Source organism: Nothoprocta perdicaria, unplaced genomic scaffold (genome assembly GCF_003342845.1).
Source record: "Nothoprocta perdicaria isolate Ctin4 unplaced genomic scaffold, notPer1 scaffold_76, whole genome shotgun sequence".
NCBI lineage: Eukaryota > Metazoa > Chordata > Aves > Tinamiformes > Tinamidae > Nothoprocta > Nothoprocta perdicaria.
In genome coordinates, this window is record NW_020456043.1 from 3,107,959 (window position 1) to 3,130,058 (window position 22,100).

The 22,100-nt window shown below is 46.7% G+C and overlaps 2 protein-coding genes across 2 annotated transcripts in view; one reads left to right on the top strand and one right to left on the bottom strand.

Moving 5' to 3' along the window:
* Positions 1 to 1,109: 1,109 nt before the first annotated feature.
* MIS18BP1 (MIS18 binding protein 1) lies at positions 1,110 to 14,806 on the top strand. Its single transcript, XM_026051506.1, has 16 exons — positions 1,110 to 1,119; positions 1,217 to 1,339; positions 1,434 to 1,942; positions 2,302 to 2,378; positions 3,687 to 3,817; positions 4,897 to 4,987; positions 5,358 to 5,524; positions 6,658 to 6,824; positions 7,709 to 7,817; positions 8,504 to 9,338; positions 9,917 to 10,089; positions 10,739 to 10,881; positions 12,124 to 12,269; positions 13,392 to 13,473; positions 13,939 to 13,999; positions 14,279 to 14,806. Exons 1-16 carry the CDS (start codon positions 1,110 to 1,112, stop codon positions 14,371 to 14,373), a joined length of 2,919 nt encoding a protein of 972 aa, XP_025907291.1. The 3' UTR covers positions 14,374 to 14,806.
* Positions 14,807 to 15,688: 882 nt separating this feature from the next.
* Positions 15,689 to 22,100, bottom strand: part of FANCM (FA complementation group M) — a gene marked incomplete at its 5' end in the record, with an annotated part of 67,047 nt that continues 60,635 nt past the window's right edge. The window contains 6 exon segments of the mRNA XM_026051507.1: positions 15,689 to 15,974; positions 16,668 to 16,959; positions 18,547 to 18,922; positions 19,549 to 20,112; positions 20,598 to 20,704; positions 21,748 to 21,904. Of these exon segments, the coding sequence (XP_025907292.1) occupies positions 15,845 to 15,974; positions 16,668 to 16,959; positions 18,547 to 18,922; positions 19,549 to 20,112; positions 20,598 to 20,704; positions 21,748 to 21,904 (1,626 nt within the window).

A 22,100-nucleotide genomic window follows, 5' to 3' on the forward strand; every position in this document is an offset into this window, starting at 1 on the left:
TGCCCGGCGGGGCGCGGGGCAGCGCGGGACGGTCACCGCCCGCCGCGGGGGGAGCACCCTGGGGCGGCCGCTCGCGGGGCGCACGCACCTCCGCGCCGCTTCCCTTCCCTTCCCGCTTTTCCCGCTTGCTTTACTTGGGAGGCGTCTCCCGTGCGCCTCTCCTCGCTGCCTGCCGGTCACTGCCCGCCCTGGGGGGCCCTCGGTGGCCGCTGYTAAACCCGAGGAAGGCGCAACGGGACCGTCCCGCCGCCGGCCGGGGAAGGGCAGGGGCGGCAGGAGGGGGGTCTCCTCGCCAAAGCCCTCCTGGCCAACCGCTTTTTGAGGCGTTTTCCTGCTGTAGTGGTTTCTTTAGTAGTCTATCAYTTTATTTTTTTAATATTTCTTTTTCCAAAGCATTTTCCAATCCTGACTCCTGGGTGTGGGCGGACCTTGGCCGCCCCTCCACAAAACCTTTATCCGGTTGGGCAGGATTAGAGACCTGGCTGCTTTGTCGGGGTCCCTTTAACGGGTCCCTGCGGGAGCAGAACCCGAGCAGGGAGCAGAACCCGAGCGCCCGGTGGGTTTTGTCAGGGCAGCAGCAGGGGAGCCCCACGGGGTACCCGGCCTGCCCTCAAGAGCATGAGCTAGTGTGAAAACTGCTGCCCTGGCGCTGTGGTTGAGCATCAAAAAGTTCCCCGAAGTCGCCTTGTTGCAATTCAAGTCCCTCATTACTCTTGCAATCCCTATTAAATATGATTATAAATGAGATCAGGCTGTTATGACAGAAAATAAGTGAAAACTCAAACTCCCATATACTTTTTAACCCAGGCTTTCCAAGCAGCACCCTTCCRCTTGCCACACTGTACCTCAAACTGATAATGACTCTTCAACTGAACCTTTAGTTCTGCCGAAGTCTTGGTGTTGGTCTGGCATTGGTCTCTCTCCCTAGGTCTTGGTCTGTATCCCTGTTGTGTATTCCCCTAGGCCCCCTGCTTGGATTACAGCCCTGCCATGTGTATATCTGTGTGATTCATGGGGCACTTTTTACGTGCAGCAAAGCAGCCTCGGGTTTGCAGTGAGAGAGAAAGCCCTAGTGCTAAGGAAAATGTATGGGAGCAAATTGTTGCATAATGCAGTCTAGTATCTTATGAAGTGTGTATTTAGCTTTTTTCTTCCCCTGCATGAACATGTTCTTCCCAAATCCAAAGGATTTTTTTCTTCTCTTCTTTTTCCCCAGAGTTGCCTTGTACCCAGATYCCTCAGAACAGACCCATGAATTTGTTAGCTGTAGACCCTCTTGTACTGGAATCTCCTCAGAAGTTCTTCCTGCGTGTGAAACGGAAACTGCAGCAGCAGAAAGGTGGGTGACACTGCTCTTAAGCTTCCTTGGGACTGGGGCTTCTGCCTTTGCTTGTGTACTGTGGCAGACAAAGCAATTCTCTCTTTATGTGCAGATCCAGTATTTTTAAACGCAGTCAAGGAAAATGCTCCTCCTTCCACAGCTGCAGAAAAGCCATCAGTCAAACCTGCTCTTACTGAGCAGCTCCACAAAGCTAATACAGACTATGTGGYCACTGATAAGGACAATCAGGATAACTTTCTCATGGAATCACTTGATGCTGATGATGAATTGTCTCATAATACAGTGGCTAATACTGTGAATGGAAATTCCCCCCCTTCTGAAAGTGGGGATCAGCTAGAAGAAAGGTATGGACGTGGAGAAACAAAACATAATAACTTCCCTCAAGAAAGAAGACAGTTGCGGCCAAGCAATCGGCAAGCTGCTCCTGCAGCAGGAAAGACCCTAGAGGCTAATGGCCAGAAACCCTCGCAGTGCCTATGTAGCATCATGCTCTCTTCTCCCAAAGTCTACATACCAAGGAAGGAGAAACCCAAACAAGACTTTAAGGCCTCCTCGGATAAATCTCATAGGGATAAAGCATCTGGCAATGGAAGTAAAGAGGTGGGAGAACTTCATTCTCTAGGTGGTTTGGATATCCCAGAGCTTCCTGTGGRATGCTCATAGCTCACAGCTGTTGGGGGGGTCAGGTTTTGTTTTTCTGTTGTTGGTTTYGACTTGCTAGAAGTCGACATTATATTATTAAAAGCATTTTTATAAGTTATGACTTCACTGGTCCATTAGCTTCTAGCTTGATTATGTTGCTCCATAAATATTTAGTAGTCACTTTTAATTTCTCTGACTTGGAAAGTTTTGTATGAAAACACTTTCAAAAGACAGGCACTTCTGACTTCTTTGWTGATGATACTGGTCGTACCTTAAGCTAATTCTTGAAAGATGATATGTCTTTTATTTTATCACAGAAAAAAGTCTGCCTAACCAGCTGGAGAATTAAAGTGATCAGTGATAACACTGCCATATGTGTTGAAGGAAAACGAACGTAAGTGTCGTGTGTGGGGTGTTTGGTTTGGGGGTTTCGTGGTGTGTGTGGTTTAGTTTTGTTTTTTTTGACACTTAAGTGCATAGCTTTTAGGTATATAGCTCTTTATAGCTCAGATTCTGAACAGCTTAGCATGTCCATCTCATTGAGTATCTGTGGTTCTGAGAGTTGCGTTTCCTGACCTATCTTGGTAGCTGCTGGGAGCCATTCCAGCAGGCCGTGGGGCTACCTAAGCCAGGGCTGTCGCAGTCGTGCTGCTCCCTGGTGCCAGGGCCTTCATCCACCTCCCAGCTGGGGGGCCAGCACTGGCAACTCTCGGGCTTTATTTCCCTTTAAACTGATGGATCCATCTGCAGGTGGACAGCACAGCTCCTGCCGGCTGTGCTCCTGCCCCGCTGCTTGTGGTGGCAGTAGGACCTCCCTGGTGAGCCCCGGCAGCAGCTGATCCAGCGGAGCAGAATTTCGTTTTGGTTATGCTCTTCATCAGGCTGTTTTCCTAATCCTATAGCTATTTGAATACCAGTGTCAAAGCAAAGGAGAGGATGGGAACATGGTAGCTCTGCATGGGCCTGGGCCTTTCCCTTCTGGCAACAGCTTGCATGAGAGTTGCTTGAAGATCCTGTGAAAACATAGCCTAGGAGAAGCATATTCTGCTCTTTTTCYGCTGCTACAGATGGTTCTTATCTGCTTAAAAGGTAACCCAGAACCTCACTTAACAGGAGCCGTAGTACTTTAAAGGAAGTAATTCTGTACTCTTACGGAGAGGCTTCAGGAGACATCTATCCTGTACCTGGCAATTTAAAAAAAAACTGTTACCCTCTTTTTACTGCTAGCAAAATGCCTTTGTTTTGCTGCTGCATATCTGGTTTTGCTAATACGGAGCGTGCCTGAACYGCTTTCTAGACTCTCTGAATGGAGTTGGGTTAACATTTTGTGAAACTTCAGTCTTCAATACCATTCTGTAGCTTAAGCTGCTGTAAAAGTGTATTTAGAAAAATTATATTCTGTATTTTAATATTTGGGTCCCTTTTCCTTCTCACAGAGAAGTCTGTTATTACTTTTAACAACTCTACTGTTTTCTGTTTTCAATTCTACTCCTTTAAGACCCATTCTAGGAAAKGGGGCGATTTCTTTGGCTTCACTGAGGTATTCCTACAGTGTTTTTTAGACCTTACGCTTCATTTCCTTGCCTATATCACTCGAACTGTGTTAACACTGCTGGTCCAATATGGAATTCCAATATTGTAAATTCTTTCTTTTATGAAAAGTGTTTTATTTCTTTCTTTTCATGTTATCCCTCTTTATTAGAGATATGAAAGATCTGCCCTGGCATAGTAATGCAATTGTAGAACGTATAGCACACAACCAAGTCAGAACATTATCTGGCAATATCTACTTACTACAAGGAAAGATAGATTCTGCTTCAATGAGAAAAGAAGGTAAGGCACTTTGCCACTGCAAACTGAGAACAGCCTAAATAAATGTAAAGTGCTATGTGAGGGGAGAAGCCTGTTTTAACAGAGAACTGAGAATCTCACCATCTCCTATGTAAAACCTGAGGAATGAGGTTTGGGGGGGATCGATGGATGTTTCCCTTGAAGTATCAGCTCAATGCTTAGTAGCAGTCAAAACAAATTTGGGGAGTGGGAACGAATATGAAAGGAACACACTTCTTCCTCATCTAAATGTGCTGCAGACCCCTCTCGTGGGGGTCGTTAGTTAAGTGCCCAGGGCAAGCCGTGATTCCCCAAGCAGTGCTGTGGTCACACACTATTGACACGCTTCCCTCCTCGCCAGCAATGCTACGTGACACCCCAGTGTYAACGGGAGTCTTAAATACCACATAACTGGTGCAGAAGGGCTGGCACTCAAGTGCTGCTTTTCTTCTTTCTTGGTTGCAACAGGATATTCTGGTGTTCCTTTGCACAAAGGTTTTCTGGGCTGGTTTTGTAGTTTGGGGGACAGAATTAGTGGTTCTGCTTACTGCTTGAACTTCCATCCTTAGAGTGGTGTTGTCAGAAGCAGGTGCTAGTCTGACACTGGTGAACAGTCTGTGCCTTCTGGATTGAGTAGCTGCTGAATTGAAGCAACGTAGTATTTTCTAGCCAGTGGGGTTTTCTTCATGCGAAGAATTCTGCACAGCTCAGACATAACCTACACCCTAGAACCTCAGGCTCTCATGTATCTTCTAGTGCTCCACAGCCTTCAYGTTGTTGTGTGCAGAAGCCAGGCAGCAGTTGGCCAAATGCACTGCAGAAAGCCAGGCGCTGGGGTCCCGGGGAACTAGAGTGCTGTCTCCAAACACAGAAGTGGTGTTTTTTGGTGGTGGTGCTTTTATTTTGTTGCTTTTCTGTTAAGTAAGCTGTTCTCTTAAACTGGAGATACCTTTCCCTTTTGTTTTTAAAAATGTATTGAGTTTGAGGTATCAACAAAATTATGGTTGTACTTTCTTATTTCTTCTCTTTCTGAGTAAAAGTATTGCCTAGYTGTTTAATGCTGCTCTTTTTACTTCAAACAGGATTCCCATATCGCTTCATCAAAAGGTTTATGTATGGTTTTTCCAAGAAGTGGAAGGAATATGTGGAGGATTTACTAGAGATAATACAACGGTAATTTCTTTAAAGACTTAGTTTCACTGTGATGCTCTCTTTAGCATTAATTAAATGATACTTCACTTTATGTAAWAACAGAAGGGAATAAAGGTGTACAAGGTGCGTGTACAAGACCTTCATTCCAGCCAAATCCTGGTCAGCAGTTTGGAAGGATGCCCTTCTATGAACAGTCTTCATCCCAGTGGCTTGTTCATGGGGTCTCGGGCAAGCAGAAGGACTTTGGCTTTGCTCGTTGAGGCTTTGTGTCTGTGGATGCAGTGGATTTGCTGGGATGAGGACAAGGCTTCGAATGTCTGTGAGCACTGACATGTTAATGAATGAGAAGTTTACTTTTATTTTTACTTTTTTTTCCTCTCCAAATCATTAGGAAAGAATGTAAGCAAACTAACAATGAGCATGAAAATGAAGAGACTGAAAATGACCTGATGGATACAAATGCGCTGAAAAATGCAGAAGATTCCACAGGTCCTAGAAAGAAATCTCAAACTAGAGATACAACTTATGAAGTATTACCGAAGAATGATAAAACTACTTGTAGGTATTCATACTTCTTCACTCTGAAAATTAAAAGTTGGTGTTTTTTTTTTCTTCAGCTGCTTTTCTTAGCAAAAGATATGTCATGTAAGCCATCTGATTTGTTCCTCTCTTGTTAATGACTTGTATGGAAGAGGTAACAAACCAATAGTTTTAGTTTTGTTTTTTTGTTAAGCTGTTTGCTTAGGCTGCAGTGATCAAGAGCGCAGACTTGATGCTTATTTATTTTCTACTTTGCTGACATACAGTATCTGCAAAAGGTTTTGTGGCTCTTCTGGGGAATAAGCCTGGGAAAGAGGCAGGAATCTGGCTTTGCCTTCTGCAGCAGAGGCTTCCAAGGTGCTTGTTCTGACAGCAAGCTTGACCTAAGGCTGCGTGCTGGGGAGACCTCTCCCAGGCTGCCCCTGTTTGGCAGATGCAGTTTTAACACCGACTTAGTCCCTGAGCTGGCTGGTTTTACAGCTTCTCAGCTCTGCTGACCCAGTAGAGGATGGGAGGTGATGGTGAGCATTGGGGGTTATGAGAAACTCCTTAGCTAGTTTTATTTCAAAAGGTAGTTGTAAAGCTGCAACCTAACAATCAACAGGGCTTTTCCTTGCCTTGCAAAGGCAAGCCTGCCTTTCCTTTAAGGACGCAGATTGCTTTTGATTTTAGCTTTGACTTCTTTTTAATAACTTGTCATGGGCTCCAACAGGRCTCTGTTCAGACCTGAAAGTATCTGTTAACAGTGTAATTTAATATTCTTGATAGTACTAAGAAAAGCTGCTTTTCTTATTTCCCTGAGGATTTGCTCATGTGATAATTTTTCATATCATTTTGTTTTCCTGTATGATTTTTAGATTATTCATAGGCTTCTAAATCACATGAAAATTGAAGCTTCATGAAGGATAAACTTCATTGCTGTCCAAATTATTCAGTCATTAAGCTATGCTTATTTCTAACCTGAACAGTTTTAAAACATTATTAAKTTGTGCTGAGGTTTCTGTGCAGACAGTGCAAATGAGCTTTACTTATTCACACTGTTGTTCCCGTGCTTGTGAAGCCTGCAGAGAGATGGACTATCAGTACAATATTTGGGGCAAAACTGTATTTCTCTCTTTTTTTTTTCTTTTTTTTTTCTTTTTTCCCTCTAGATACAACACCAAAGCACAATCCTCTATCAAATGACCAGAACCAAGTTTACACTCGCAGCGGTCGTCTTGTTAAACCACCGTTAAGTTTCTGGTGTGGACAACGTGAATTTGTTGATCAGAACCTAAATGTTACTATAGAAAAGGGTGGAGTAGATTATTTGAGTATGGTAAGGTTACTTTGTCTTGTTACCTAGTGGTTTACATTAGTAATTTGCTTCTTGAGAGGTTGATTTAAAAAAAAAAAAAAAAAAGAGCTTTAATCTCTATATTATCAGTTCTTCTCTGAAAGATGAGATTAGAAAGAAATTACTTGTGGAGAAAAATGAGGGCTTTGGAAAGTGGGCATATCAGCCAAGAAGCTGTGCATAGGGGCTGGCTGGGGGCCCCAGAGATGCCCAGGYAGAATCTGGGTAACGCTCCGATGCTGTTCCCGCCGTCGTGTTTAACCACACAAGGGATGTCCGTGCTRTGGGGGAGCTTTCTGAGTCATTCTCGCTCCTCACCTTCCTGCATGCAACTTCACACTCATTAGGACCAAATATTTCCTCCCTTGTGGAACCCGTCTCTGCTCTAATGCGTCTCGAGCACTCCAGGGTTTTTGCCACTCTTGATTTAYGGTGACATTTTAAGCAAGCCTGATAATACTCTTGATGCTGAATGAAGGAAAGCAACGTTATTTGTAGTGGCTGTGCATGGAGCTGTTGCTTTTTCTTGAAGATTAGCTGGCCCTTTTGGACTGGGGAGTGGACTAACCCATCAGTGTTAGTGAAGACTTATGGCTGCGTTATCACCAACTCGCAGCTCTAAACCTTGAGWCTTTAATCCCCTTTTTTGTATACACTGAAAGGGAGTCTGGCTAACCTGCTTTGGTTGCATGCATCTGTCTAAGTAAGCATCAATGCTTACCAAATAGTACATAGTAGATACAGGGCTATGTAGGTGACTCTTAAATCTATCCACCCTGTAAATATTTGGCTTTTTCAGAGCTRGCGTCGGTAGGCTTGCTATGTAATCTCTAGCAAGAGTTTAGATTAACTGTTTTATTTTGAAGATGTATAGTAGTGAAGGACCCAAAAGCAAAACCACTTCCTTTCATCAGAAGAAAAACAAAAAGGAATCAATGAAGACAAGGGAAGAAAAAACAAAAAGCCACTCTAAAGGTAAAAGAAAAAAAACTTAAATTTGAATGTTACCGACAGGTTAYGATTATGCATTTGGTGTTGGTGCAGTATGGAGGTGTCCTGTTTGTGTTAAAAAGATTAATGGTCAGTTGACTCTTTTATGTAAGTATTTGCCAGAATAGTGATGATGCTTAGTTTTACAGCACAGAATATTATTTATGTTCATAAATCCCTTCCTGATTCTCATAATAAGAATGAGCAGATTCTCTTCCCAGAGAGCTGCTGCGTGTTTTTCTTTTAACCAAAAGCTTTGTGCATTGTTTCTATTTCTCCACTTTGGATCTCTAAACAAAGTTTTACCTGTGCCTTAAGCAGACCTGAAGAGCAGCCCAGTTGACCAGTCTGGCTCTGTGCAGCCTCATTGTCCGAGCTGGATGAGTTAGAACTGAAAAGTCTAATGTGGGAGGTGAGCGTAAAGCAGAGCATGTAAAACAGAACTGTGCAGCTTCCTTCAGGAAGGCTCTGTACAGCAAATAAAACTTCTAGGAAGGTGGCACACAAAGCTCTCTGCTGAGTCTCTACATGAAGTCAGCCCCGCTGCCCGTCCCTGCTGTGGGGAAGGGGCAGTGCCCAACTGAGGCAATGCTGAGCAGCACTGGAGTGCCAGAGAGCACAGCAGTGCCTGAGGTTGCTGTATTTGATAATACCCAGGTACTCTCTTTCAGGGAAAAACACAGAAAAAAGAGTAAGCTCCGAAACAGAGCCCGAGTCCACTAGAAGCAAGGCGAGCAGGCAYTGTGTTTCAGACGAGGACACTGATGTTGCAGCTGCTACTAATAAAGCAAAGGCTTCCGTTAAGTTGACTCCCTTAACAACTGCAGGACAAAACTACCGAAAACACAACAGCCAAACTGCAGGAACAAGGAAGGAAGAGAAAGGGAGAGAACCTGTGGAACTGGCCACGTACCAGCAGTCCTGCGTGTACTCTTTACGGTCAGTCAAACGACTTCAAGAGAAGAATTCAGTGAAAGAACTGTCAAGCGAGGAGGAAGAATCCAGTGAAGATGTCCCTCTGTCTGTGAAGAGGGCAGCTAAGCCCCTCTTGCCCCAAGAGACTCCATGCTTGCGATCGCCGTGCGGCGCAGGAAGGTCCCAGGAGGAYGCGAGCAAGGTGCCGAGCGCGCCGGGGACAGGGACGGCGTCGCGCAGCGCGCGGCCACGTGTCCYGCGGCGCAGCGAGGACCCCGCGCCCGCCGCCAAGACGCCCTCCACGGGCTCCAGCACCTSTGGCAGGACCATGAGGACCAGGAGCAGAACCAACCCTCCAGTCTATGTGTTCGCCTCCGAAAGCGAGCTTGAAACAAGTGAGGAGCAATTTCGAGAGAAAGAAAAGAAATTGAAAGTGTCTGGCAAAAAACCAAACTGTGCAGTTGCCAGTGCTGGCAAAGCTTCAGCGGCAAAGTCAGGGGGAGCGCAGAGAGAAAAGGTCCAGAAATCTCTTGAGTTTTTCCCGAGGACCACTGATGATTGGACTGAAAAGGAGTTACAGAAGCTATACAGGCAAGTAGTCACCTCCTTGTTTCCTTTGGATATCAGCAAGGATAATGCACTTGAATCTAAATTGAGCTGTCTTTCAGACTTGGGGTTTTTTGTTTATTTTTCCAGAATTTTGATTCACATTGTGAATCAAATTCTTTTGCATTTTTGAAGGCTTACTTTGTTTTAGTTTCCTCTTTAAAAAAAAAAAAAGTTCATAAATTTAGAAAAATAATGAAATGAAGGAGACAGTAGCTATTCTGTGAGCTGTTATGTGAGCCGCAGTTACCTTCGGTAAAGAGGAACACTACAACTAGCCATAAGTCCATGGATCAGTACTTCTGTATCCACTTTTACATGCATTTTTTGTGTGTGTGAAAGTAAAAGATGTTCCTATAAGTAAAGTTGAAAAAGCATGAAAAAATGAACGTTATGGCAAAAATAGGGTGAGCAAAAGACAGAGGTGGTAAGATAGATGCTAGGGAAAATGTGTTCACAAACCAAAGGAGCAGGAACGCTCTCCTGGGCCGTTGGCGCGGGGCTAACCAGCCTGGGGCTCTGCCGTGGCGCTCGGTGAGGGCGACGGGGCTGTTCCTTGGCAGGGCCGTGGCGGCGTTTCCCAAGCACAGGAGCGGCTTCTGGCTGGAGGTGGCCATGGCCGTGGGCTCGCGCTCGGCCGAGGAGTGTCACCACAAGTACCTGGAGCAGCAGCAGGCCAAGGGCTCCGGCGCGCGCACAACAAAGATGCCGGCTTCGGGAAAAGCAGGAGAGAAAGGTACTGATCTTACCGAGAACTCGGGATCATAGCGCGCTCTGTGCAGAAGAGATGACCTCGGTTACCAGTTATTGGTCTTTAAAGACAGAGAAAACTAGGGCAATCCCTTTTCCGTCCCGTGTAACAGGAGCTGCAGGACTTGCAGCACAGGAGCCAAAGTCCTCTCTGCCCTTCAGGTAGATCTAAGATGTGTGCAGGGCAGAGCCTTCGCGGGGCTGGGTGCCCGTGTTCGCAAACCCTGCGGCAGGACGCTGTGCAGCGGAGCTCTGCCCAGCTGCGCTGCTGGCCCCCATGCGGGTGCGAAATCCCCCAGTTTTCTTTGATACCCACCTAGATGCATGAACAATTCTGTTGCAATGCTAACAGGTGATGTTCAGTGTTGGCAAAGAGGGTGTGAGGCTCTAGCATAAGTTTTTAATTAAAATGTATTGCAGAAACTTTCTTCTGAAAGGCACAAATTTATATAGAGTCTAATATACTAAAGGAAACCTCCAATGGGATAGAATTTTGTTTCTCTAGCGTTGATTACGATTAATTTTCAATTCTTACTAATTTTTAATCAAATTTTAATTAGTTTTAATTAAAATGCAAATTTTTAAATCCTAAAAACTAATATCTTTGAACAATTACTATGTTTTGATTAATGTAGAGAAGAAAGAATCAGTTATGGTAACTGCTAAAGTGGGAACCTTGAAGAGAAAGCAGCAGATGAGGGATTTCCTGGAGCATATGCCAAAGGACAACCACGACGATATCTTCACCGCGACACCCTTTCAAAACCGGAGAGTGAAGGTGAATCTGGGAGCTGTAGGCAGGTGCAGGCCCTCCCGGCTGCTGGTTCAGTGCAGCTCGGGCACTGCAGGAGGCGGCTGGCTGTGCTCGGCACAGGCACCGAGCAGCCCTCGTGTCGCGTGCAGGAGCCCGGCCGGGGGCGCTTCCCGACGTGCCGCAGCCCGGCCCCGCTCTGCAGTCACTCTCCCACCTGAGGGGGCTTCAACGAGGGGCCATTTAAACACAGCTGCCCCCCGCTGTTGGCGGGGGAGCCGGGAGGCTTCCTGGGGAGCGAGGCTGCSCTTTCGCTCCTGCCCTCCGTGTTGTTCCTTTCCCTGCTGCCCTGGTTTGGTGGCTGGAAGAGCCTTTTGCCTGGAGCCGCCTCCACTTCTTATTCTGGCCTGCACCCAGAAATGCAGCACTAATTAAACCGCAGGAACTTGATTCATTTTTATAAACTCCAAGGTGACGAGAAAAAGTCCCCATAACCATTACGTACAGTTTGGCTACAAAAGAATTGATGCATCAGTGTCCAAGATGCCCTGGTTTTGCAGAGGGATCTTCCAGGAGGCTCCTTTCTTGCTGGGATGCAGCATCCAATACTGTGTCCCAGCCCCTGGGTTTAGATTCCTTTTGCCCTGGTTGATCTGTGCAAAACCAGCTGGGCTCCTGTGGCACATGGTGTGAGACCCCTGCACTTGCTACCTGGCCTGTCTGGCATCCTGTGTGTCTCATTGTGTGCTTTGCTTCCCCTCTTGGAATCTTTTYACTTCTTCTGTATCTTCGCAGCATGAAAGGGCCAGAAGTTGACTGGGTAGTGCTGAAATCTTCCTGATTAGTAAGGGTCAGCTCCAAGGTTGTRATTTTAATCCCAAGTCATTTTCTGAACATGTAGTAGCACCAAAAAGTCCCCCAAAAGTTGGGCATYAACAAGAAGAGTCTGGAGAACAAGACAGAGGTGTCCTCCTGCTGCCACAGGAGGCCCTCAAGTGTCTGCCTCCTGAGCACCGTGTGCACTTGTGGTCCCTTTGCCCCTGTGGAGTCAGGAAAAGGCAACCAAGGTCATCAAGGGACCAGAGTGGCTCCCTTGTGAGGTCTGGGGCTCCTCGTCTTGGAAAAGGGCAAGCTGGGGAAGAGGGATAGAGCCCCAGAGCCCTAAGGAGTGATCGCTACTGCTGCGGTCAGAGGCAGAGCTGTAATAAGCTGCTTGAGGCGGTTGTTGCTAAAACACAAGTTACTGACTGTGCTYGTGTGGTTCTACAGTTGCCGCTGTTCCTGGGAAGCCAAGATGACGACGAGGACTTTGCGCTTGCGGACAACCCGGTGACGCCGTCGTCGTCCCTGTTCCCGCCGCAGAAGACGCCGCAGTGCGAGCACATCAGCCCGGGGATGCTGGAACCCATCGACAGGTAGAGCCGCCGCCTGCGCGGCCCCTGGGGCCCAGCCCTGCCCTTGCTGCTGTGCGCCTGCAGCCCGCAGCCCTTTCCTCGTGCCGTTCGTCTTGCTCTGCTTCACTTCTCCCGCTTTCATATTGATTTCACTGACAGTTACTCGCTTAAAAACTATAATTCCCATTCTCTTTTGACTAGAAGAACTAAAATTACTGGGTGTGCAAGTTTAACTTGAGCGCACACTAGAACACACACTTGAGCAGTCCTACGATCAGATCTGACCTGGTCTTTAACTTAAGTCTTTAACTTATGGATGGAAGTTTATTGGGATCACAGAGGAGTGAAGATGCTAAAGTCAAYGTCCATATTTTCTTTCTGATTTAGAGTGTTGACACAGGAAGTAGTAGGGGTGAATTCTAAATAATAAAATAAATATGGCATTTGGAAGATTTTAATTCAGCTGCTTTTTGTGTCAAAGTTGGTCAAGCTAGAGGTAGTACAGATAAGCTASCATTTTCCTTTTGTATTTTCTGAGTTGTTTTGTCTGTGGAAGGTGGAAACAAGGTACTAATTCGCCTCCAGGCTTAGAGCATGCATCGTAAATACTGTGTTTGTTTAATTATTTGCTTAGAGAAAGTTCTTCCATTCAACTATGTTCAGTCTGAGCAACTAAACTAGTAAGAACTCAACCCAAATTGTCAACTAAATGTCCTTTCACACTCAGAGGATGGTGATTTGGGCTTCAAACTTGGCAGATGTTTCTCTGCTCACTTGTAGTGTTAAATGTGCTGAGCCCTGTTTCAGACTTCATTGAAATTGAAAAACTTAGATTCTTATACAGTGGTGGGGGGGGAGTATAATTTTATCCAGTGTGCAAGGAATATTTGATAAGGACAAGGCTTTTTTCTCTCATACTTGGATCATATGTTTTAATTCTTGATGCAACAGATCACTTCTATATTGAGATATTTTCTCCAAACCGTTATTATACTTGTTAACTGAGCATCATTGGTTCTTATTAATGACCATGCTAGCTTTCTTCCTGAATTAGAGCTGAGCGAATAATAGCTGCAACTTTATCCAGCAGCTTCTCTCACCCAGGCACTCTGGTCATGCCAAACACCGTGTTTCTGTCTGCAGGAACGACTATGACAGGCACGTGTTCAGAATGCAGAACACATACGGCAAGAAAAGCACCTGGGACAACGTTAGGAAGAAATCGGTAACGTCATTTTCTTGATCTTTGGCTAGTTCTTTCTGCAGCAGTGCAAAGGGTTGCTGAACAAGGGGCAAAAGGCATTGGGCTAACATCTGTACTGAAGAAAGAAATAACCTTCCCTACCCCCACAGACACCCCAAAACCTACATATCTTGGAGAAGAAGCTTGTTAGATGAGTTAATTGCAGATATGATTAAGTATAAAASTAGTTATATAAAAGTTTTTTCTGCAAAAAGCTAAGTTCTAGAAGTAAGAAAATTGGCCTGTAGTTTTAGTTCCGTTWAAAAAAAAAAAAAGTTAGTAAAACAGTTTCTATGTTCACTGAGAATGCAGTAGAGCAGCAGGACACTTTCTGTTGCAATAAGGAGTCTTTGCCTGTTGCTGCCTCCTCCTGCCGTGCTGTTTTGACATTCAGCCAGTGTTGACGCTGTTGCAGCTGTTTAACAGCCCTCCTTTCCCTTTCCTCAGGCAGGAGCYGTATTTGCTACACCAGCTTCACGCAGAACCACCAAGTTCACTTTTGATAAAAGTAAGCACGTGTTTCCTGGCTCCGGTTCTTGCTTATTCACCCCTTTATTTATTGATTTATTCCCCAGCCACCYCCTCCCCCTTAGACTTCTCGTTCTGCCATTGATTTGGGGGTGTCTGCAACCAGACAAATCTTAAACCAGACACAATCTTAAATTTTGTATCACTCTTGGGCTTGCTTTAGCATTTTTGCTTTTGGAATTTCTATAACTTTTTTTTAATAAACACAAGGGCATTAAACTATAGCCACTAACACCGTCCCCACTGTTTCTTTTTGCAGACACACAGCAGACTTCGGTTATAGGGCAGCTCTTTGTACCCAAGGCAGCAGGTTCATCATCAGAAGAGGAAGAAGATTCTTATTTTTCTGCATAATTAATTTCCTGGATTTTAATAGGTGAACAGCTCTATACTATCTCTTCTATAACACAGTTAAATTGAAGGCCTTCAGCCAGCCCTGACCTGGTTTTCTTGTGGTCTTCTTTAGTTAGTTCAGTTTGGAAATCTTGGYCTGCATAATTAATTATTATGGTGTTAAAATACTTACTTTCTTGTCTTGYTGCCTTATCAGTGATGGTTGTGGCTTTTCGTGTGTACAGAGTGGCACTGTCTTTCCTTGGCTCCTCCTTTCCTATGCTCAGTATTTCCTGGGGAAAGGGGCAAGAAGAAAATGTGTATCCCTCTGCCAGTAAGTGGCAAAGTTGGGGGTTGTTTCATTTTAAAGTTCGAAAAAACTTTTAGAAATACTGCTGTACAGTCTGTAACAATTGGGGCTTGCTTTTTATTTTCCTCTAGTGCGAGCTACATCTCCTTAATGTAATAAAAAGGTACTAAGTATCTGACAACAGCTTTGTGAAGAAATAGAGAAACAAATCTCTTAAGCCTTCCACCTTAAACAATACCTTAAAAGTATTTTACTCTTAAAATTACAGGAACTACTGTCCCATACGTGGGAGAAAAAGCTTTGTGCAAATGTTAATTAAAGGGGGGAGATGGGGAAAAGAAACAAAAACAAATGTCATCTTTCTGTGGGGCCAATGACTCCAGCCTGTCATCTTCTATGTTTTGAACTTGCCACCAGCTCTGGGGCTAAGTGAGCCTTGGGCACTACAGCTTGATGAGGCTGCTGTGAGACAAAGCTCAGTCATGGGCAAGAGGTGCGGGGCCTTGTAGCCCAGGACCAGTCTGAGCTCTTAAGGTCGCTGCAAACATAGGGGCTGCTTTCTCCCTTGCTCTGTCCCCAACAAATGGATTTCAGACCCTTCTGACCCTTTGAACTGCCRGTTAGAGCAAGGGCTGCTTCACTACCTAGACAGGAAAAAGGAGCTAAGTGAGAAGAAGCCGTGGAGAGCCCCGAGTGCCCCCTGAGAGCAGCACTGCGTGGGCCAGCCCTAGCAGCAGCTCCTGCAGTGGTGCTGCTGGTGCCGCCTGGCCCTTGGCTGCCCCAGCTCAGGGCCTCCCCTTCCTGCCTCCCGGCTCTGCGCTGGCCKGCAGGGACAGGAGGGACACTGTCCTGTTCTGGGCAGCACAGAGCTGCAGAGAGGCCACCAAGCCTYGGCGCAGCCGGGCCGGGGCGCTGGCGCTGCTGCCCTGGGGCCAGCAGCTCCTGTTCTGTCCCCTCCACACTCACCTGCTCCCGCTGTCGCAGCCCAGCCAGGGCCAGGTGTCTGCACGGGGCAGCGGGAGCTGCTGCAGGGATAAGGCCGTGCACAGCGAGAGGAACCACACGTGGGCCCAGGTGCTGCCCTGCTCCCTCCGCAGGGCTTTATTTACATATTTTACAGAGAATCAAAACTGTATAAAGTGCAGCTAAAAGAAAACAGCCCCAGGCTGGAGGCCGGGGCCCTCAGCTCTTGGCTTTGGGGCGGAGGGCTTGGGGCAGCATCTGCTCGTCAAAGGCGTAGCGGAGGTAGCGGACGATCTCCTCCCCTTTCTGCTGGCTCACACGGGCCGCGGCGGCAACGTCCTGCGGGGAGCTGCAAACACAAGGAGACCCCCTTGTACCCCCTGCTCGGAGCCGGGCGGGCCCTTCCCTGCCGGGGAGCAGGGTCCAGAGCCAGAGCTGCAGCCGCACAGCAACCACAGGGCTCAGGCATGGGGCTGCACCAGGCTAAGCAGGAGAGCGGCACAGCGGSAGGAACAAGCTGCACGTGCTAGCAGAAGAGGAGGCTGAGAAAGACAGAGAAGACAGGGCAAAGGTGGGGACAGCAGAGCTGTGGGGAGCTGCAGYGAGGCACAAAAGTGGCATCCCAGGGCAATCCTSCGCCCCTGCGGGACAGCAGAAGCTCCAGGGTGGCCCAGGGAAGAAGGCAGGAGGTTTCAACCCGCCCACRCTGGTCAGCACCAGGACTGCTTCCCAAGCAGGGATAGGCCCAGGGATAGTCCCAGCCCYGGCGGAGGACCAAGCACCTCCTCCAAGCCCAGAACAACTACTGAAGTAGGGACAGATTAGGGAGAAGGTGGCAGCCTCTCCAAGCAGCTATCACTGTTTTCCCCCATCATTTCCACACAACAGCCACAAAGGCCTGGTCTGTGACACACTGCAAGCCTGAGGGCCAGGGTGAATTTAGAGACATGAGAAGGAGGAGAGGCTACAACCTCCATCGGCACAAATTCACTGCTGGGAGGAGCGAGAGCCTCCCAGCACGTGCCGTTCACCTCCCTGTTACCTGTTGGCCATCTTCCTCATGGAGTGAAAGGAGTGGCACAAGTTGAGTGCGGCCAAGTAGCTGATGTTAGGGATAGTCAAGTAGAAGTTGAGCATCTCCTGCCTGTGGCCCTGCACGTCGGCCGGCACATCAATGGCTGCRTTCTTCCGCTGCTCCACCAAGGCCAGCTCTTTCAGCAAAGCGGCAGTTTCCTCTTGGCAGGAGCTGAAAAGGATTCGGATCCCGGCCTGGACCAGGGCGGAGAGTATCCCGTCGTAGTGCTGCGTCCGCTGCAAAAATCTTGATGTTTCTCCTGAGAGTTACAACAGAAAAATTCAGTGAAACTTAGCTGTAAACTCTAAATTACGGTGAATAAACTGAACGTGATAAACAATGAAKAACCAGGACAGACTAGAGAGGGTTTGTAAAGCCACAAGCATAAGAAGAAAGCACTTGAACGGTGGCTTCAATGGTGGCAGAAAGGCAGCACCAAGGAAGCAAGGGCAGGGGAGCGTCCTTGGGCCAGTCWGTGTCTTCAGTGACCAGCTCCAGCCCTAGGCCCCTGGTTGGACTAGCACAGATACTACATTTAGGTCACAAAAGCAAAGCTACATCCACAATAACTATTTCAGTAGCAGTGTTTTGTATCCCCAAATGTCTGTAGTTTATCTGAAGCTGGGAGCTCGAGTTTCATTTCGTTTAAAGCAGGAGCAAGACTTCTTTAAATTACTTAATTTTCTAGATGGCACTGGGAATAGGCACCATTAGGGAAATCACTTGACTACATAATGCAATTAAAGCAAAGGACTAGTCCAGACTGTATGAATTAATTTAAGAAATAGCCCAGATTTCCCAGGTGGGATTATCAAGGCATATCTAAGAATCTCTTCTGCACTTGCTGACTTGCTGACATGAGGCAATCGCTCAAACAGAGATTTCCCAAAGTCACTCTTTGTACAAAGACGCTTTTGTCTTTTTCTAAAAAATTGATTATATTCAGCTGATTATCTGCCAATTATTGAGTTACAAGCTATTATATGTTTTAATCCTTACTCTTCCTTTTTTAATACCTTTTGAAGGTAGATTTAACACATAGCATGACCTGCTCAAGTGCTACTGTTCCCTTTGGTTCTACAGGGGAGAGAACTTTCCTGTGCAATCTGACAGAGAGCACTTACTTTTTCCTGAGTCAACTTCTACTTCAGTGCAAGCACTTTCCTCCCTGCATCATTCTTGCCCTCCTGTAGGCGTTTTTGTGTTTTTAGGGCTTAATAAGTTAGAGAGCTTAGYGAAAGTAGATGATATAGTATAGTATAGGGCATAGAGCCTAGGKCATGGCGCTCGGAAGATCTCGCGATGTCACAGGAGTTAGGAGCATAATTAATTTATGCAGTTTACTGATAACCCCATGCCATACAAGGCGAAAAGTAGAAATTAGTCTCCCGACTGGGCAGTAGGTGAGTTTCCGCATTCAGCTGGAGTATATAGGCAGACTGAACTGCGCAATAATCGCCMTTTTGCCGCATCCCCCATAGTGATAACTGTGCTCCAGGGCCCTGGGGTGAGGACAACCCCAGGTCAGTCCAGCTAGCGAATGAGGCTTGCCGACCCCCGTCGGCAACACCCTCCTTATACTGAAGATGATTTTTTTGGCATATTAACTTAGTGGCCATAACACGGTTACCCTGCTTTCCCTTGCTCCAGTAGAGAAGTCCTCTTYAAGAAGTTGTGGGTCTCAGGGTATACCAAGTATCCTCAACACAAAGCAAACTTTAATGTTTAACCTGTGACATTATCAATGCCAGGCTTCTATGGAGGTGGAAACCAAGCCTTTAAACACATCTGGCTTCAGACCTGTGTTCTGCAYGGAGCTGGCCTGGCCCTCCCAGGGYACACCCACCTGTTTTCACCCTGTCCTTCTCCACAATCACGCATATCCTCTCAAAGATGCTTTGCAGGCGCTGGATCCTCTGGATAACCTTAGTCCTGTTGGCAGAGTTCAGCAATTCCGACTGAAATCTCCTCTCCACCGCCATGCGGTTGCTCACCACGTAGTCGCTGCTGCTCAGGGAGCAAACGTGCACCCTGACGCCGTGCGCTGCCTTCAGGGCAGAGATGACGTCGGGGCCCGAGCAGACCTCGCGACTGTCTGCCAGGACGCAGAGGGGAGCTCTTGGCTCCAGGCTCGCGCGAGTCCCTGAGGGCTTCCCAGCAGCAGCGCAGGACGCAGCCGCAGCCGAGGGGTTCGTCCGGGTGCTCTGCAAGGAACTTTCCACCTGCAAATGTGCAGAAACACGGCATTTCTAAGGGAACACAGAAGCATAAAGCCAAAGAACGACATGCCACATAAATAAATCTCCCAAATTAGTTGAACATCTAACTATTCAGTGGCTTAAATCACAGACGTTTGCAGCATTCACTAACAATAACAAATTCAACAAGCAGTTGAATTCTGTAAGCAGACAGACAGAAAAACATGTACAGACGTTCAGGACTCGCACCTCTTCAGACTATGCAGGTTTTTAATTTAGGACAGTGAAGAAGTATTTTATAACTACAAACGCAAAATAATCCCGACCCCAGGTTGCTGGAACCTCTGGGCTATGGGAAACCAACCCATATTGCTCCACGGCCGGCCAGCTGACAGCAACATTAATCCTCAGTGCTCATTCATTGATGGGTAAGACAACCTGCAGCTCTGCTGCAAGTACAAAAGTCTCCTACATCAAGGGAAAAGGCAGCGCCGTGAAGCGAGAAAGGCAGGGAGAGTCGGCGCTGTGGGGCAGAGCCCCGTCCACGGCCGCTGCGCGTTTCTGCAGCCCCCACAGCAACACCTGCTAAGGACGAGCCGCCCCACGCTACGTTAGCGAGACCGAGGCCTGTGCTTCAAACTAACACCAACCTCAGCAGCACCAAAATCCTCTTTCCTGGAATCACAATTAGTGGCAGCTGATGAGGAACGTCCGCTCTGGACTCTACTTTCTGGGTGAAAATCAAGCGTTTCAGACACCGAAGCCTTCAGGCTAAGAAGGGCCTGACTCTTATTCTCCTGGAGCTGCCAAGCACGAACTTCTCCAGCAATGTCTTTGTGCTGTGCTGAAGGGATCGAAGGCAACGGTCTGGGTAACTGAGCCTCTCCCTGTTCTGTCCTGCAGCAGCCCCTTCCCATGGGCTTCTCCTCATGGACACTCGTTTCTTCCCCGCTGGAGTCATCCAGGACRATAATTCGGGAAGGTTTCTTCCTGGGCGCAGGGCTGGCCGAGCCCTCTCCCATCTTGGCCTGGTTCAGCTTTTTCCTACGGCGAGTGAGGTACTGTTTTCTTCCCTTATTCAAGCTCTCACCGATTAGGAGATCAAAATCAACACACACTTCCTCCTCGCTCGATCCACTTTTGTGGCAAATTTCCTCTTGCTCTTCTCCAACACAGAAACTGTCTTCTGCATAAGCCTCATCTTGCTCAGGAATCTGGAGGGGGGAAATGACAAACAGCAAATTTTGAAACTTTATTAGCCTTGCTCTTGCTTTGTGCTTTACTTCCCCAGGGCATCCTGTGCACAGGTACCACAGAGCGCAGATGGTCATGAAACAGTTTAGTCTTTTCATCAAACACAGACCTCCATTTTGTAGTGCTGAAGGTGATATAGAATATTTTATTTATATATTTTTATATATGCAGGATACAGAAAGAGACCTTGCTGGGAGACAGGGGACTGACAAACCATTCRGAGCATCCGTTTTTCCAATTTTATCAATTATCTACCAGGCTTAGTCTCCATGAGAGGAGAATCATAGAATGCTTAAGGCTGGAAGGGACYTCAGAGGTCATCTAGTCCAGCCCCCTGSTCACGCAGGGTCACCCAGAGCACGGGACACAGGCTGCATCCAAGCCGGTTTTAAAGATCTCCAAAGGAGCAGACTCCACAACCTCTGGCAGTCATTTTATTTCATACCTGTGAGAAAATGGCCCTGCTGTTGAATCCCCGGTGAACCATTTTGTATCTATTGCCAAGAGCCGGACTACGCACCGACTCCAAGTAAATGCCTTTCATCTCAGAGTCTGAATTAAAAGAAAGAAAAGAGAAAAGAAGAAAGTATTTACATATATATATTTTTCATTATTGTTACATTATGTTTTCTATAATAAACAATTTCAGGATAAGCTCCCCAAAAATCTGTATTTCACAAAAAAAAAAAAAAAAAAAAAAAAAAAAAAAAAAAAAAAAAAAAAAAAAAAAAAAATTCTCTAGACCCCTCTAAAGATCCCAGCAAGACAAAGGACTGGCCTCCCCAGACGCCTTCATCAAGGGCTGCCCTAAACAAGATTTTTCAGCAGCCAGCCCAGGCTGCTCGTAGCAGAGGAAAGAGCTCGGGCATCTGCATGTCAGCCCCAGGACCTCCCTCTGCCATGCTGCAAACCCCTCCTGAAATGGAGGGGCAACCTGCTCCAGGAGCTAGGATAAGGGGGTGGGCTTGCACACACAAGCTCTTAGAAGGAACAGCTCTCAGTGAAGGAGGAAAATCTTCAGTAAAAATKTCTGGGAAGTCTTTAATGGGAGTAAGAATTTTTGTATTTTCCATTATGCAAAAAAATAAGGGAAAGACAAGGTTCATTAATGCAGCTCACCTCTACCCCAAATAAAAGCATGGCTTCCATCTCTGACAGTGGCAGCACTGTAATTTTATCTCGACATTTCAGACCTTTATTTCATATCATATTTCAGATCTCTCTCTACCAAAGACCTGAAATTTTCAGACACTTCTAAGTGCAATGGAAAGCTGGTTCTGGGCTGTTATATTGGAGCACATGGCAGTGAGCTGGTCCTCAACAAAGGGTGATCTCCCAACCTCCACACTCCCTGAGGAGCCCATCCAAGCCTGCACACAGCTACTGCACCCCAGAGGCTTTCAGGGAGGTGAAACTCATGGGAATACRAATGGAGAAGGTACAAGTAAAGAATGGAAAGGCTTGATTTACCACAGCCGAAGAACTTACTGCTTATAAACTGACATGTGCAGTAACTGATGGAATGACCCTGCCTGCTGTGCACCACTCTACTGATACCTCTTATCTTAAAACCATCAAAATTCTTCTTCATTCACCATTTAACACTTGGGTGAACTCTGAATCATCATTGAGAAACTGGGCGAGTGAAGAGTCCAGCTCATTCTCCGAATCATCACTCTCATCAGATGAGACACAATCCACATCTTGCTGGGAAAGCTCAGCTTCTTCCTCCAAAAACTGCCTTGCCGCATCCTAAAAAAAAAAGAAGAAAATATAAACATTTTAAGTTAGAGAAGCTGGCTCCCAATTAATTAACGTTGCACGTGAGATCCTCAACACATCAGTTCAGGACTTCAGGAGATAAGTGGTGACCGGACGTGTTAGGAAACAGAATCCAGCACAAGGGAAACGATGCAAAGAACACAGGGTTCAGTGAAATACATGAAAG